Source organism: Elaeis guineensis, chromosome 2 (assembly GCF_000442705.2).
Source record: "Elaeis guineensis isolate ETL-2024a chromosome 2, EG11, whole genome shotgun sequence".
Taxonomy (NCBI): Eukaryota; Viridiplantae; Streptophyta; class Magnoliopsida; order Arecales; family Arecaceae; genus Elaeis; species Elaeis guineensis.
In genome coordinates this window covers 106078933-106097190 of record NC_025994.2, presented here as the reverse complement: position 1 = coordinate 106097190, position 18258 = coordinate 106078933, and the positions used below count along the sequence as shown (strand labels likewise).

Here is an 18258-nt window from a genome sequence, read left to right as displayed (position 1 = left end):
TCAGCCGGTATATCCTAACAGATACTATCCATTTTGACACCTACTTGATGATTATGTTATACATGCCTATTTTGTGGTGTAGATCACGAAGAGTGTATATATACTGATTTCCAGGTAATTTCGATATCGAAACTCTCTGTCAAGTTTGGGCACATTTGGGCTTCAAGCCTGCCGAAAGTCGAAACCCATATCACAATCAGGTCAGCCGGTAATGGAGTCGGACCGGACCAACTGGCTTATTTTGTTCACCCTGAAAACTCGGGTGTTTGACAACTTGGGATCGTTGAAAGCCGTAGTGTGGGCTTCGATGGAATCTGATGGCTTCTCGTGTGATGTGGGGTGTATGCTGATACAATAAATATTAAATAACTAACGCCTCCGCACCCCCCACCCCCCTCCTCCTCCCGGCCGTTGAACCGGTTAATAAACAAATTCTCTTCTTTACTTACCCTTGCTTAGTTGGATGGTATAGATTGAATGTTTTAGTAAGTTAATTTGTTTGGTATTTTCTTTTGTTACATGTGTTCCTTGATCTGTTTATGTCTGAAAGCGGATGTATTTCATTTGGGGCTCAAGGTCATATTTAGAATGCAGCCACTGAATTTCATGATGCTCGAGCAATTGCATGGAGATGCGGTTGTGAAGTCAAATTAATATCATTAACGTCCCAAAATTAGGATGATGAAATACTTCGCTGGCTGATGCCAATACAGAGATGAAGTTTATGCGTATGCATACGTATGCTTAGGGTGATAAATTCATCTCCATGTTCACCTTTGTTTTCTTTTTTTTTTAAAAAAAAAAAATTCCAATGAACAGAGTCATATTTGATTGTTGTTCTAAGATTAATCATAGGAAGATATGGGTTTGCTTGCTTATGAGAAGAACATATTGTTGTCACCCAGTGCAACTGCAATAGCAAGGCTTTTGGTGATAGCGCCCAGGAACATCTACCGATCCAGAGCAATGTACAACACAACTTCACGCTGCGTTCATGTGAAGTGCCAACAGCGAAGCATAAACTCCATTTTCCAGCTCCATCAATGCTTCATGCCTTCCTTTCTCAACGATCACACCGTTCTTCAGAACTGCAATCATATCAGCTCCTTTTATTGTCGAAAGGCGGTGAGCCACAACAATGGTCGATCTACTGATCATCACTCGGTCCAATGCTTCTTGAACCGCATGCTCAGACTCTGCATCCAAAGCACTGGTTGCCTCGTCTAGTAGAAGTATCTTTGGGTTCTTGATGATGGCTCTTGCAATGGCCACTCGCTGCTTCTGCCCGCCCGACAATTGCACACCTTTCTCTCCGACGGATGTGTTGTATCCTTGAGGCAACCCAGATACAAACTGATGTGCATTGGCTGCATCGGCAGCTGCAACAATCTCTTCTTCGGAGGCCTCCTCTTGCTTCCCATATGCTATGTTGGCTCTGATTGTATCATGGAACAGTGCAGGCTCTTGGCTCACCAATCCCATCTGTTGCCTGAGCCAGCTGACCCTGAACCTCTGAATGTCCGCTCCATCCAACAAGACTCTGCCGGAATCAGGGTCGTAGAATCTCTCCAGCAGCGCAATTACAGTGGACTTTCCACTTCCACTCTCTCCAACTAATGCAACGGTCTACAAGAGAAGCAAATTTAAACAGTATGGTAAATAGCAAAACAGCAAGAAAAGCATGGTATCATTTGATGAACTCATTGAGGTCCGGATGATACCTTTCCAGAGGGAATGCTCAAGCACAAGTCGCTGAAGATTTGAACATCAGGACGGGATGGGTACCTGAAGATCACATGCTGGAACTCGATGTTACCCCTCACATCTGCCAAGACCATTCCTTCATCGCTGCTAGAATCGATCTTGGATGTCCTATCAAGAATAGCAAAAATTGAAGCAGCTGAATCCTTTGCCTTGGTGGAATCTGTACCTAATGCACTCGTCTGTGAAACTCCGATGGTTGCCATGGTTAAGGCAAAGAAAACCTGCCATTTTGTCGAAATGAGGACTTGAATGGCAGGAGGAAATAAAGCACAGGAAGAAGTAGAACAATAACTAGGAATGCTGCTCACCCTAAAAACTTCGTTAAAAGTGGCCTTTCCATCATGCACAAACCGAGCTCCAACGTAGAAACAGAGGGCATACGTACAATATAGCATCACAAATGAGAAGCCATAGCCCAGACCACTGATAATTCCTTGCCGGATTCCTTGTCTGATGGGAGCAGCACATTTCCTTCTGTATGTATCCATCACCCTCTCTTCCGCACAAAAGGATGCTACGGTTCGAATACTACCAACTGCATCACTTGCTACTTGACTTGCTTCTTCATACATCACCTGCAACCAACCTCACTTTGGCTTAATTGCAGATTATTGTAATTATCTATGTTTCATTTGCTTGCTTGGGATCGCGAAGATGCATGAGATACCTTAGCATCTGCACTGAAGCCCTTCAGAAACTTTATCTGAGCGTATGCTTGGAGACCCACCAAAGGTATGACCAATATAATCACGAGGGTTAACTTCCAGTTTGCAACCAATGCTATGATGAATCCTGTAATAACAGTCGATGAGTTCTGAACCAGTAATGCCAAGTTGTCCCCTACAAGACTTCGAACAGTTGAAGCATCTGCAGATAGCCGTGCACCGATTGCCCCACTGAGAAGGAAGGAAACATGTAAAACAGATACAATGGAATTACAGAATTGTCAAAGAAAGTGCAGTGTGTTGTGTGATCAAACCTGGAATTTGGAGGTTCATCAAACCAGCTGATTTCCTGGTGTACAACCTGCTCAAATGACAAGGAACGGACGCGTTCAACTAGCTTCCCACCTGCTATTCCAAACAAGAAATATTGTATGGGCACTATTATCAGAGAAATAATGCCCAGGACTACAAACATGAGTGTCCAGAATCTGGAATCTTTTCGCAGTTCATGTGGTGGTTCATAGAAAATTTTGATCGCACTTGAAATCAAGAGACCAAACACTGGGAAAATGACTCCTTGCACTGCTGAGGCAATGGATCCTAATAGAAGAACTGGCATCTCTGGCTTGTTGAGATAAATAAGCCGTTTGAGAGGGACTTGCCTGCGAACCTCACTATCACCAAGCTCTCTTTCCGTGGTTCCATCTCCTAAAGAGTCACTATCCTGGATATCTAAGGAGCCAGGCAAACCAAATGCAATGGTGAAAGAATGCCTACTGCTTCTCCTCGATGAGGAACCTAAACTCATCGATCTCTTTAAAGATAGTCTCTGGCTTTCAGATTTCCTCATAGATTTTGTAGCACTAATACTTGAACCCAGCCTTTCTAATTCCCTTGAAGGTGCTTCTGCTTCTTGGTGAATCTCTTGCAGATGTATGAGTTGAGAGTAAGCCCCATCAGGGTACGTGATCAAATCTGCATGCGAACCTGCTCAACAGGATACAAATGAAGGAAGCATTATATATGTATTCAGTAACAACAAACACATTTAGTTTATATCTATATAAATTTAATGAAGGAAAATATAAAGTGTGAGGGATGTGCTAGAATTCCACCTTGTTCTACAATTTTTCCCCCATGCACAACTGATATAGTATCAGCATTCCTTACAGTGCTCAGACGATGGGCAACAATAATGGTGGTCCTCTCTAACATGATCCTATTCAGTGCTCCTTGAACTATTCGCTCAGACTCTGCATCCAATGCACTCGTTGCTTCATCAAGAAGTAAGATCTTAGGATCCTTCAAGATTGCCCGTGCAATCGCAATTCTTTGCTTTTGTCCCCCAGAGAGTTGAGTTCCATGCTCACCAACCATTGTGTCAAGCCCCTGTAAGACAGAAGCATAGCCATTAATCACAAATTGAAATCACACAAACCACTTAAAGCTGCAACATTTAATTCATTCAAAGGTAAAACGTGGAACAGCAATGAGTTTTTTTTTTTTTTTTTTTGATACATTGGGCATCTTGTCAATGAAATTTGCTGCATTAGCAAGCTCGGATGCTCTGTTGATCTCTTCAAGTGTTGCATTTTCTTTACCATACATGATGTTCTCTCTGATAGTTGTTGTGAATAAAACAGGCTCTTGGCTAACAAGTCCGATTTTTCCTCTAATCCATCTAAGCCTCAGTTTCTTCAGGTTGATCCCATCTATAAGCACTTCACCAGCTTGAGGATCATAGAATCTCTCAACTAGACTAATCACAGTCGACTTCCCACTCCCACTCTCTCCAACTATGGCCATAGTTGTGCTGCTTGGAACATATAGTGAGAACCCATCAAATATTAAATGGTCAGGCCTCGTTGGGTAGCTGAAGTATACATCTTTCAGTTCAATGTCACCCCGGATGTCTTCCAACATAATCCCACTCATGTCGTAGGCATCGATCTCTGGTTTCCTTTTGATTGCCTCAAACATCTTATATCCTGCAGCTTGCCCGGCCGCAAAAGCATTTACAGATGGGGATGCCTGACCTAAACACCTGTTGCAAAAAGAGAACACGACTTTGAACTCAAAAGTGCCAGCAAATTTAGAAGGCAAAAGTGTGCAGCTAAAAGGCTTGACATTTCAGTTAGCTCCTTTTATTTAAGTACAGAAAGCGACTCACATTCCACCAGTCATGATTGCTAACATAACGGTGACCACCACTCCTCCACTGTAGCCTTCTTCAATAATTAATTTGGAACCATACCAAATAGCTAACCCATAGCTGCAGAACAGAATCATTAGAACGGTACCCATTCCCAGGCCAGCTGCTGCTCCTTCTTGAACAGCTGATCTGTATGCAGTTCTTATGAGCTTGTTGTACATTCTAATGGCTTGCTTCTCCCCATTAAAAGAGACAACCTTTTATTTGTAGGGAAAAGTAAGAATTAGACATTTATCATAGATAGGATGCTAAATAAATACTATATTTCTCTCAAAAAGTTAAAACAAATAGTATGCAACATTGGCTTGATCTCACTGTTCTAATGGATCCGACAGTCTGTTCAACAACACTTCCTGCTTCAGCATATGCTGCTTGTCCACGGTTCGACAATTTTGATATCAAATATGACATAATTGCACCTGCAATGATGATGGGAGGAATACTGGACAGCATGACGAGGGATAAAAGCCATCCTTTTGTAAATGCTATTATGAAGCCACCAAAGAATGTGGAAATAAGTTGCATGAACTTCCCAACCTAAAAAGAAGGGGAAAAAGGCAAATTTAAAGATCCAGACCGAACAATTTGTCTTCACTAGTTGAGTAGGACACATAAGTTGTTCATTCATTCGAACTACAAGAGAACTTACAGCATCCGCCTGGACTGGTACCAAAGTGTATGCAAGTCTACTGAGTAAAAACACCAGCCATTTTATACTAAATGTCTAAAAGTGAGTTAATTGGCAAATTTGATGCTGTGACTTACAAATATTTTGAGCATTAACCTGGCGTACGAAACAGTACAAGTTTTGATTCCTCTTCTGATGGAGATACAAGCTAGAAAACTGAAAATCTGTTGCAGCTCAAATAACATGGACTTGCAGCTTCACTCAAGTGTTTAGGATACTACTACAGTGCACTTTTCAAATTTATTAAAGCTGAATTAGATTTTTAGCTAAGCCTTTGAAATCATTGGAGGTTCTGATTTATATTGACCTCTTGAGTATCAAAATAGTTGGAATCTCTAGATTTCTTCGATCAATATTTTTATAAAAGGAAGAATCGAGCTGTAATTCATGTTGTAACAGCCTTAACTTGAGACCTATAAAAAGGAGGATATGTAAAATCATTTGCACGGAAGTGAAAGAGAAAGAAGTTTAGGTTGCTCTCCACTTGTGAGGACAGCAGAGCTCGAGCTTCTTCTCATTTGCTGAGAAATGTGGCAGAAAATTTTAGCTTCATTTCATTGTGGGTCAGAACTCATAAGTTGTAAACCCCCAAATTTTACCTGCACCATCCAATTTGTCCGAATATGCGTAGGTGCTTGTTATTTGAAAATCACCAACACTCTTCATCTCCCTATTTATATCCATAATGTTTAAGTCGGGTCCTTGAATAGAACATTGAAAAATATGTTTTCGATAAACAATAATTTTGTTATACTCCTCTTTGAGCATGGACAAGCATGATAATCCTTTGACTGTCAATATGTTATGCTGAAAGTAACATGTTCTTGTCATGAGCATAGCATGGAAGAATATTGGAAAGGATAAATATGTATAGATACCTTTTCACCAATGGCATTTTGAATGAGTATAGTGTCCCCAGACATTCTCCAAACCACTTCGCCTGTTGTTGTTTCCTTGTCAAAAAATGCAATTTCCTGCCTCAGTATAGTTTTCAGGTACAAACTGCGAATGCGTGCGGCCTGCCTTTCCCCAGTTACCACCCAACACGACACCTCTGACAATGGTAGATTCAACGCACATACAGAAATCACTTATAGGGCAAGATCAAAGAAATTCTCCTTGGAGCCCCACAGTTAGGAATCAAAAAGAGCTAATGCTTTGAGCTAGTTAATATAACAGTCAGATAACAGATAACAAATGAAACAGGAGGGCATTCCCCATTAAAATCACAAGGATTTAACAAGTCATCATCTACTAATGAAGGAGAAACACCATTGAACCAATATGTCCCTAATTGTCCCCAAAATCCTAGTTGCCTAGTAACAACTTACTCTTCTACAAAATAATAAGAGAATATTACCTCATTCAATCCATCTATTATGTAGACTCGAAGTAGAAAAGGCAGCATAACAAAGCTTCACTGAAAACAGCTTCACTATTCAGGAACAACATTAGCAGAATAATAACATGGTTAGTGTATCCTCTTTCTTGTGATGTGCTTTGTTGGGTTTTAGGTCACAGATTTATCATGTCAGAAAAGAAACTATATCGTCAGTGGTTCTAAAGTTCTCCACTAATCCAGGCTTCATGGTCCTGCCCTTTAGAGTTCTATAACAATTGCCTGCATATCATTCAAAAATTTAGTTGCATGCAAGCCTAAACAATGAATGAAATGTGAGAAGTCCAAGATTATGGACACCCTCAATCACATGTGTTTAAGGGAAAAATCTGTTTAATTTTTAAAGTGTTAGAGAGAGACATGGCCATTACTAGATTTGTTACAATCCAGCAAAAAACACTCGACAATCTCCTTTGGCAAAGAATAATTTCCCAAAAAATAAGCCCCATTCTCCTTATATCAGATTTGCCTCATGTATTGAGGTGTGGTCTATTGAAGTCTTTAAATGTTCTAGCCATTCAATTGGTCCAGAATTCCTAGCCAAGGCAACTTCAGATGAGAAAGGAGCTTGTTGTGAAATCTAAAGAACTACTTGATGCGTAAGAACACTTATTTTATCAATTACTCATTTTAAGCTAATGCAAAGCATGGAGCATCCCTTGAAGAACCAACTTCGCCAAACCCTAGCTCCACAAAAGAAAAAAGAAGTGAGAGAGAGAAAGGGAGGGGGGGGGGGGGGGGGGAGAGAGAGAGAGGACCATATTGAGATCTTTTTGACAAGTGATGTCCATGAGATGAAAAACAAAAAACCAGACTGAATTACATCAGCTAATGTGAATCCATACAGCCTTCGAAATTGTCATAGAAATTTCTGTTATTCATTGCATTAATATTTATGTTAAGAAGATAACCATAAATTCATGCTATTATGGATGTTTCTGATGAAATGGTGCATGTGCACTCTGTGTATGTTGCTGCTGTATAAGACAACTTCAATATGCCTTTAATAACAGTGCTAATTAATTCCCACCATGCAATTCATTGATAGAAAAATGATTAAGATCCAGCACAATAACTAAAGAAGCAAATTGGTGTAACAAGGGTCTCAAAACTTACGAAGGATGGAAGCTATCCCTGATCCAGCAGCCAGGTAGACAAATTTCAGAGACACCTAGAATAGGAATGTTAGATCCATTATAATACATCACTCAAAAAATCATCCATAATATTAAGAGCATGCTACATCTCGAAAAAAATATAAAGACAGTGATATTCATTGTTTCACCATGAATAAGAAAACAAGTTCAACCTGTCACATTTTTGTGCATTAACATGGAGTGTAGCTTTCACTAATATGTAACTGGCAAAATAATTTGCGAAGGGATGATGATTGATGAGACAGGACATGGATGGTGAACTCACAAGTCTTTCTTTTATATGACAATTGACTTCTTTAAAATGTACTTCCCATGAAATCAAATGTCAATATCAAGTATAAAAAGAAATATAATGAATGAACAATCTGTAAGATCATCTCATTAGTGAAGTTCTGTGGAAGTAATTCCTAAGATCTCTCTTTTTATTTAATATAGTACAAGAATCCTGATGCATGCATGGGTTCGAGCATGTCCATTGTGAAGGATTATCCAGAGTTTGAAAGGATAACTAATGCCACCTCTTGGTCATGCTGGGAAGTATCAGTCAAGAGGGAACACACTGTGAAGCAGGATGATTCTTGACCTAAGTTTTCCCAAGCATGACAAGCAACAACATCACGTAATCAAGGCATATGGAGACATCATCATTCCATTTAATTAGATGAGAAAAGAAGGCTTGTTACACCATGGGCTTAAAATCTTTCTTCGTTGATGTAATTTGCACCACATATTTCACTGGGTCTCAAATAATATGAACTACAACATCACATAATCAAGATCCATGGAGGCATTACCATTCCATTTGATTGTCCGAACAAAGAATGCTTGTTATGATATGGGCTTGAAGTCTTTCTTCTTTGAGGCAGTTTGCACTTCCTATTTCAATAGGTCTCAAATAGTCTGAACAATGGTAATTTGAGGCCAAAAAATTAAAACTTTTCAAAGAGAAAAAACAACTTAAATCGGATGAATGATATCTGGTTGAAATTGTCTTATATTTAAGCTCATGTCTCTAGTTAAGTAGTGTGTTAGAGGTTGCTCAAGAGTACGTATATTTGGCTGTCTGGTCGCATAGGCTTAGACTGGAGCATTTATGCTGAGTTCCTCGTGTAATTTGATAATCAGATTCTCATGCTGCAGTCCATAACTCACAGTATGAGACTTTCAATTTGTGAGTAGAATTAGATCTCCAACCAAGATTTGGAGAGTATAGGACTCAAGCAACAACTGTCACAAATCCAAGCTGCTCTTATAGCTTTAAATAATTACATGACATATACCATGCACATAATCATCCACTTGCATAAAAATACATCTTATTTCTGCTAAAATAAAATTAATCCATTTTTTTTAAAAAAATCAAAATGATGTAGATCATAATAAACTATGTGCATCATCATTAAGCTTAATATATATCTGACTTTCACTGTGCCATAACTACACCAGCTAAGCTTCCGAACACAAAACATGCATGGTCATGGACACGGGTACTGTTCATGTTCATGTATTGTTGGTGCATATAATTATTAGTAACTGCGATCAAGTTGCCTGAGATCAGAAGTGCAGCAGAGCTCACAAAATCAACCTCAGTTCTAAGGTCAGTAGTCTAACCTTAGAGACACGGTGGACCACATCTCCAGCATCAGCGTGTCCAAAGGCGTTGACGAGCGTGCCAAAGATGAAGGTCATGAGCGGCATGGACAGCCCGTTGGCCACCGCCGCAGCCGTCCCCACCGCCATCAGCGCCACGTCCAGGCCGTCGGCGAATGAGAAGAGCATATACAGGGGCACCTTCTTCTCCTCCACATCGTCTCCTTTTCTCCCCTCCTGCTCCTCTCCTCCTTTTTTTGCTTCTTTCTCATCTTTCGCCATCTCTCTTCTTCTTCTTCTTCGTTGCTCTCCATCTCATCCTCCTTTGCATTCTATTTATAGGAAGAGGTACAGGAGAAAAAATGTGGTTTATTGTATATATTGCTTGTTCGTTGTATAATAATAATAATAATAGAACAAATAAAAGGGGAGGAAGGGGAGAGAACCGGATAGCACCGCACACAGGGAGGTGGCCCGAGTGGAGGTTTCAACTTTGAACTATTATTTGAATGAAAGGATGGCGTCACTCAAGGATTTTTTTTTTTAATACAAAAAAAAACATTTGTACGTTGCTTTCATTATAAGGAAGCGATGAGGATGAAGAAAATCAAACTAACCTGCGCCAGATTTTGGAATTCCTGCCAGGCAAACCATTGAACTAGGTCCCAGGACTCCTGCCACGGTCACAAATTTAAATGAATTACGGAGGTCCAAAAAAATAAAAAATAAAATGCAATATCTATGGTATGAACTCCTGCAATGCGTCCATGCATCCATATTTTCTCATTATTCTTTTTCCATCACTTCATCCCCACCTTATTACTAAGAACAAATTTTTTTATGTTTATTTATTATTTACTTATATATATTTTTATTTTTAAAAATAAGATGGCATGTGTATTACGCATGTTATATTGTTGTTGTAACCCTAAAGAAACAAGATTAGCATAATAATGCCGGGACGGCCAAATACTAGTTTGTGGAACCGAAATCATGATTAAGTAACATGTTTGATATTAATCAATATTTTTGCCCCTTTCGATGGATCTAGATATATTTTTATAGAAGAAAAATGCTCCGATACTCCTAAAATCTCTCAAAAAATATCTTTATTCATGATTTTTCCGAATGACGATGACAAGATTGAAATTTCAACCCTGATCAAACGATCTACATGTCATGTCTGGCTCCAAAAATCAAGTTTACACTTGTTCCAAGAAAACTTTCAAGTAAAAATAGTGATTTATAAATTCCATCAATATTATGATAATAAAATTATTGATTTTTTTTTTTTGATGAAAAAATTATTGACTTTATTACCCATGAGCCCAACCGATATTATAGCAAAAGCAACTAACCAATTGATACGAGCAGACAATTTAAAAAAAATATTTACCCAAATAAAAAATAAAAAAATAGATAAATCTAAAATTATAAAGAAAATTTCTCCAACAAATTTTTATATTTTAAAAATACCCTATGTAGCCCCTTCTAATTTATTGCTGTTGGGATATATCGGCTAATCCCTATATGCCGACTTATCTTCGGAACGGTCCGACCGACGTCCGACTCTACCCACTGGACGGACAGACGACTCCGACAATGACTGCCGACGATATCTAGCCGAAGGTATGCCGGCCGAACAGATCAATACTGTTTCCAACCGGTCGAATGGCCAAACTCATATCACCGACTCACTGTCGGGAGTAGCGGCCGACGTCTGACTTTCACAAGGCATCAAATCAGCCGACGGTGTTTTCGAGTCGTCATCCGATGTTCCGGCAGTCGAATACCGACATATAGTCGGCCAGCCCGCCCAAACGCCGTACAACCGCTATGGGCTGTTGTCCTGTCAAGGACATGCTGTGCGACCGCCCTAGGGCATTGTCCTGCCAAGGATATAGGTTAATTCTGATGACCTGACAACCCACGCCGATTTGATAGCCCCCGGCGATTTGACAACTCCCCGTTGTCTGCACCATTAATAGCGGGACCATACCACATTCTACTATAAAAGGGGGTAAGGTAACAGTTTTGGTAAGCTCTTAAGCTCTCGAGCTCTCTCTCCTGTTGAGCCCCTGATTTTTCACTGTTGCCTAGTCTCCTCTCTGACTTGACCGTCGGAGGGTCTCCGTCGGAGGCATCTCCGGTCAGTGAGGACTTTCCTTGCAGATGCGCATCCCCGGCGATCAGACGACGAGGGGATTGACCGCAACAGATTTGGCGCACCAGGTAAGGGGTCGACAGAGGTAAGACAGCGAGCTCCATAGAGCTTGAAAAATCTCTCGAGATGATAAAAATCAGGGCTCAGCGATCGAGAGCTATCGGATCAGCGAGGCACTCTTTTCGTCGGAAAGAGGCCCCTCCTTTACCCTCCATAGCGGAACCCAGCTCTCTGCACCCGGTGGTGACCACGGAGGCACAGATCGCGACGATCGTGCGGCAAATGACCGTTCTGACGGATGCGGTCAAAAATCTCCAACAACAACCGACTCAGTTGCCGCAACCACCGGTGGAACAACCGACGGCGCACCCTATGCTGTCCAGAAGCAGCCACCGACGCTCGCATCAACTACCGTCTCCTCTTCAACAGCAGCCATCTCAGCACTCCCATCGAGAAGGGGGGAGGCGGCCACGATGCGACACCCATTAGTCTCGGCGTCCCTCTCCTTCCCAGCTGGAGCGAGCGAGGAAGGAGAAGCGGCCGCGGACACCGTCCACCTCACTCTCAAATTCATCAGGAGGTTCGACCCCTGGGATTTCTCAACACTGACGGTTGGACGACTACGAACGTAAGTTCGAAGAAATCGACCGTCGGCTTGTCCAGCTCCAGGCGGATGGTCAGAAGTCTTCAAACGACGTCGACTTTCGGACCATCCAACCTCTCTCCCGATTTATCCTCGACGAATCGATCTCTAGTCGGTTCAAGATGCCTCATGTGGAGCCTTACGATGGCTCCACCGACCCAGTTGACCATCTGGAGAGCTACAAGGATCTCATGACAATTTAAGGGGCAACCGATGCCCTCCTCTGCATCAGCTTTCCTGTCACACTCCGTAAAGCTGCCAGGGCCTGATACTCTGGCCTCTGCCCAGGAGGTATCCACTCCTTCGGACAGCTCGAGCATTCTTTCGTGGCCCATTTCAGCACCAGCCGAAAATCGCCATGAACCTCGGACAGTCTTTTCTCCCTCAAGCAGGAAGAAAATGAGACACTCTGACACTTTGTGGCCCGATTCAATGCGGTCACACTTGAGGTCCGGGACCTCAACGAAGATATGGCTATCTCGGCCATGAAGAGGGGACTAAATGGGTCTCGATTCACATATTCCTTGGACAAGACCCTCTCCCAGACGTATGCCGAATTGCTGGAGCACGCGTACAAATATATGCGCATGGACGAAGGAGCTTCCGACTGGCATCTGACCGAAGGCACGGGCCAGAAGGAGAAGCGAAAGAAAAATCGAGCTCCTGCTGAACCCAGCAGGCCCCCGACTGATAAACGGGTCTCGCCCCGACGATAGAGCCCGAGATCGCCCCAACGACGGAGTCCGAGACCGACGCATCACAGGTATGACTCCTACACCCCTCTCTCTGCTCCTCGTGCGCAGATCCTGATAGAGATCGAAGGAGCGGAATATCTGCGACGGTCTCCACCTCTAAAGGCAAAAGGCCGCGATCGGAGAAAATACTGCCAATTCCATCAGGGCCACGGTCACAACACCGAGCAATGCATTTAATTCAAGGATGAAATAGAGGCCCTCATACGATGGAGGTATCTCGAAAAGTATCGAAGGGACCCGTCGGCTCGACCCCATCCTGACCTACGACCCCAACCGACTGAAGAGGCAGCGAACAATCAGCCTACTGCTGGAGTCATCAACATGATCCCCAAATGACTGGACCGAGAAACGACTGCTGAAGGGGAGTCGATGAAGAGGCCACACCGGGATGATGTAAGCATTTTCACAGATGAAGATGCTCGGGGAATCCAAACTCCCCATGATGATGCTGTTGTTGTCTCGACGACAATAGCGAATTATGATGTAAAAAGAATTTTTATTGATAATGGAAGCTCGACTAACGTTTTGTTTTACTCGACCTTCTTCCGAATGCGACTGTCGACCAACCGACTCAGGAGAGTCTCTATGCCCCTAGTAGGTTTCGTCGGGAAGGCCGTCGCAATGGAAGGAGAAATTGCTCTTCCCGTGACAGCTAGGGCCGAATCACGACAAAGCACCATCTGCATGACCTTCACGATCATCCAAGTACCTTCGGCCTATAATGCCATACTTGAAAGACCCGGATTAAATGCCCTCAGAGTGATAGTCTCGACATATCACTTGCTGGTCCGGTTTTCGACTAAAAATGAAGCTGGAAAAATGCGCGGGGATCAACAGCTCGCTCGGCGATGCTTCCAAATCTCAACTCAAAATAATAAATCGAAGGATTCCCTGTCGGTCAATAAGTTGGACCAACGAGAAGAGGAGGAACGGGGTGAACCGGCTGAACAGCTGATTTTCATCCCGATGGCAAAGAATCCTGAACAGGTGATCTGGGTCGGGTCACAGTTATCCGATCTGGAGCGGCAGCAGTTGATAGAGCTATTAAAAGCCAACGCCGATATATTCGTTTGGTCGGCAGCAGATATGTCGGCATATCTGTGGAAACAATGACTCACCGACTCAACATCGCCCCTGACACGAGGCCAATGAGACAAAAGAAACGATCTTTCGCTCCCGAAAGACAGAAGGCCGTCGATGAGGAAGTAGACAAGCTATTTGATGCGGGCTTCATCAGAGAAACCACATATCCCGACTGGCTCGCCAATGTCGTCATGGTGAAGAAAGTCAATGGAAAGTGAAGGATCTGTATCGACTACACCGATCTGAATCGAGCCTGTCCGAAGGACAGCTTCCCATAGTCGAAGATCGACCAACTGGTGGATGCGATGTCCAGTTATCGACTGCTCAGCTTCATGGATACCTTTGCCAGATATAACTAGATCTGGATGGCGTCTGAAGACGAAGAGCATACGACCTTCGTGACCGCCAAGGACTTTTACTGTTACAGAGTGATGCCCTTCGGTCTGAAGAATGCTAGAGCCACCTACCAGCGCCTCGTCAATAAGATCTTCAAAGCTCAAATCGGGTGCAACATGGAGGTGTACGTGGACGACATGCTGGTGAAGAGCACACAGGCTTCAGATTATGTCCAAGACTTGGAAGAAACCTTTCGCACTCTTTGGAGACATCGGATGAAGTTAAATCCGATCAAGTGCGCCTTCAGGGTGACTTTGGAGAAGTTCCTCGGGTTCTTCATTTCTCAACGCAGAATTGAGGCCAACCCCGAGAAGATAAAGGTGATTATCGACATGCGGCACCCGAACACTAAAAAAAAAGTACAGCAGCTCAATGGAAGGATCATCACACTCAATCGATTCATTTCTCGGTCAGCTGAGAGATGCCTTCCGTTCTTCAAAACCCTGAGGCAGACAAAGGACTTCTCTTGGCCGAATGAGTGCCGGCAAGCCTTCGAAGATTTGAAGAAATATCTGACTTCTCCACCCTTGCTTGTAAAGCCAGAGGTTGGAGAAATATTGTACCTTTACTTGGCTACCGCCCCAGAGGTGGTTAGTTCGGTACTCGTCCGGGAGAACGAGAGCCGAACTCACCAACCCATATATAATACCAGTAAAGTGCTCCATGAAGCCGAAACTCGATACTCAAGAGTGGAGAAGATGATATTTGCCTTGGTCATATCCGCGCAATGACTCCGTCCGTATTTTCAAGCACACGCCATCGTGGTCCTCACCGACTAACCCCTGAAGGCGATCTTGTATCGCCCTGACACATCAGGACGACTGACGAAATAGACGGTGAAACTGAGTGAGTTCGACATCCAGTACCGACCGCGACTTGCTCTGAAAGCCCGGGTCCTGGTTGACTTCATCGCGGAATGCCCGACAAGCGACCAAATGTCAGAAGACGGGAGCTCCAAAGAAGCTGCGACCTCTGAATATAACCCCGGGTCAACCTGGGTGTTACACATAGACGGAGCTTCCAACGCTCAAGGGAGCGGAGCCGGGTTCCTGCTCACCAATTCGGAAGGAGTAATTACTGAGTACGCCCTCTGATTCAACTTCAAAACCTCCAATAATCAAGCCGAGTATGAAACGCTTCTTGCTGGCTTGAGAGTGGTGAAGGAGCTCGGGATCGACAGCCTCAGAGTCTTCTCCGACTCCCAGCTGATTGTAGGGCAAGTCAGAGGCGAATTCGAAGTGCGGAATCCGATCATGACGAAATATTTTCAGAAGGTGAGAGATCTCGTAGCACACCTCAAGTATTTTGAGATCTCTCACATTTCCAGGATGGAGAATGCTCGAACCGACGCACTCTCCAGGCTCATGACATCCGCCTATGGTGCTTTAGGATGGATGCTTGTAGAGAGTCTTGAGCAACCGAGCATCGACAGAGCTGAGGAGGTGCTACAACTAACGACCGAGCCAGGCTGGATGGATCCGATAGTTCAGTATCTGACTGACGGAACCAGTTCTGAAGATCCCGTGGAAGCCAAGCGACTCCGATGGACGGCCTCCCAATATGTAATGATGGACGGGCGACTCTACAAAAAGTCGTTCTCCCTTCCCTTGCTAAGGTGCCTGAGACCGACAGACGCAGACTACGCACTCAGAGAGGTGCATGAAGGGATCTGCAGAAGTCACCTGGGGGGCAAACCCCTGGCCTACAAAGTCCTACAGCAAGGTTACTACTGGCCTACCATGAAGAAAGATGCGGCTGATTTGGTGCGGAGGTGTGAGCCGTGTCAAAAGTATGCCAACATACAACATCGGCCCGTCAACCAACTAACTTCCATTATCGCCCCGTGGCCCTTCGCCCAATGGAGAATCGACATACTCGGCCCTTTCCCTCTGGCGTCTGGCCAAAGAAAGTTCATAGTCGTCGCAATCGACAACTTCACCAAGTGGGTAGAGGCCGAACCCCTGGCGCAAATCACCGAGCGTAAGATGGAAGACTTTATCCAGAGTCCATCATCTCCAGATTCGGACTACCATATACTATCATCACCGACAATGGGCGACAGTTCGACAACCATGACTTCAGAGAGTTCTGTGCGAGATTTCATATCACGCACAAGCTGACCTCGGTCGGGCATCCACAGTCCAACGAAGAAGTCGAAGTGACCAACCGGACCATTCTGCATGGATTGAAGACTCGGCTGAATGAAGCCAGAGGTCTCTGGGTCGAGGAATTACACTCGGTCCTGTGGGCATACCGAACGACACTCCGTGTCCCGACTGGAGAAACTCCTTTCAATTTGGCCTATGGGATGGAGACAATGATCCCACTAGAGATCGGGCTACCATCGACTAGAGTTAAGCAATACTATGAATCAAGCAACTCCGAGTGTCGGAGAGCTGACTTGGACCTCCTACCCGAGCTCCGACGCGAGGCTCAACTCCGCATGGCTTCCTACCGACAAAGAGTGGCCCGATACTACAATGCTAAAGTTAAGCCAAAGTCTTTCAGACCTGGAGATCTGGTTTTAAGGAAGGCGGAAGTCTCGAAGCCCCAGGATCAAGAGAAACTATCCCCGAACTGGGAAGGACCCTACAAGATAGCGGATACTTGCATGCCGGGCGCCTATCGATTTGAGATCCTGGAAGAGACGGCTATTCTCCGGACTTGGAATGCTGACAACCTAAAATTGTATCATCAGTGAATTCTGTATGCCCTTGTTCAGAATACAACTCAATTTCAAAACCCCAGGGTCTACAAAGTCTGGCTCTCTGTCGAGGGTCGGCCCTCGCTAGAAGTACGGGTCCCGACGCCCCAACTTGGGCCCAACGTTTCGTTGGGAACCTACGGCCCGATCGCCAACGACATATCGGACTCTTACAAAAACCGTTCTGTCTACACTAACGGAAGGCCAGCGCTGGCGATGAAACCTCTCTAAGTTGAAGCCGCACTCCTTCCACAGTCGACTCTCGATCAACGCTGCTGGCTAACTTGCCGACTTAGCTTCGACTAAGAAGGGCAAAATGCCAAGATGACCGCGGTCGCACTCGCGACATACCAACTTGGTCATGATTGGTCGAAGAATATTCGACTTGCCACCGTTTATCATATGTCCTGACATGCACGTCCGACCAAAGGTCGGACAACGGATATTCGATTTGTCATCATTATTCTATCCAAATACGTCGGACACTACTCGACTATCAAATTCTACGGAATGATCGTGTCGACATGCTACGTTCAGGGATTGGCCGATACCCGACCCGACGTGCACGCCCGACCAAGGGCCGGACAACGGATATTCGACTTGTCATCGTTATCCTATCCGAATACGTCGGACACTACTTGACTATCAGATTCTACGGAATGATCGTGTCGACATGCTATGTTCGGGGATTGGCCGACATCCGATCTGACGTGCACGCCTGACCAAGATCCGGGCGACGGACGCTCGACCTACAGTCGAGACGACTCCCGACCATCGGATCCTATGCAACCTGTACGACAGTCAGGACGTCGGCCTGCGATCGGGGCTTGCTCTACCCTTAGCATGGCACACGCCACTGACTACCTTGATCAACTACGCTGGATCCTATCGAACGTCCTAACGAGGTATGTCGGGGTTACAACCTATACTCTCGGGGATGGCTCGGCGAGACATACACTTTGAACCGCATGCGGAAAAAAGTTTGAAAAGTCTTTGATTTCATTTAGTTGAAATTAGACTTACAAAATTGGGCCGAAG

The 18258-nt window shown here is 44.2% G+C and overlaps 1 protein-coding gene across 2 annotated transcripts; it reads right to left on the bottom strand.

The window, feature by feature from the left end:
- Positions 1 to 472: 472 nt before the first annotated feature.
- Positions 473 to 9691, bottom strand: LOC105046444 (ABC transporter B family member 11-like). 2 transcript variants are annotated; one of them, XM_073252545.1, is made up of 13 exons: positions 9497 to 9669; positions 7845 to 7899; positions 6208 to 6383; positions 4957 to 5178; positions 4600 to 4838; positions 3948 to 4473; positions 3545 to 3818; positions 3294 to 3416; positions 2744 to 3227; positions 2432 to 2660; positions 2073 to 2339; positions 1722 to 1985; positions 473 to 1626 (listed from the first exon to the last, which is right to left on the bottom strand). In XM_073252545.1, exons 1-13 carry the CDS (start codon positions 9662 to 9664, stop codon positions 982 to 984), a joined length of 3672 nt encoding a protein of 1223 aa, XP_073108646.1. In that variant the 5' UTR covers positions 9665 to 9669; the 3' UTR covers positions 473 to 981. The 2 variants fall into 2 exon arrangements, with proteins under 2 accessions (XP_073108646.1, XP_010923337.1); XM_010925035.4 differs by having other exon boundaries at positions 2744 to 3416; positions 9497 to 9691.
- Positions 9692 to 18258: the final 8567 nt, after the last annotated feature.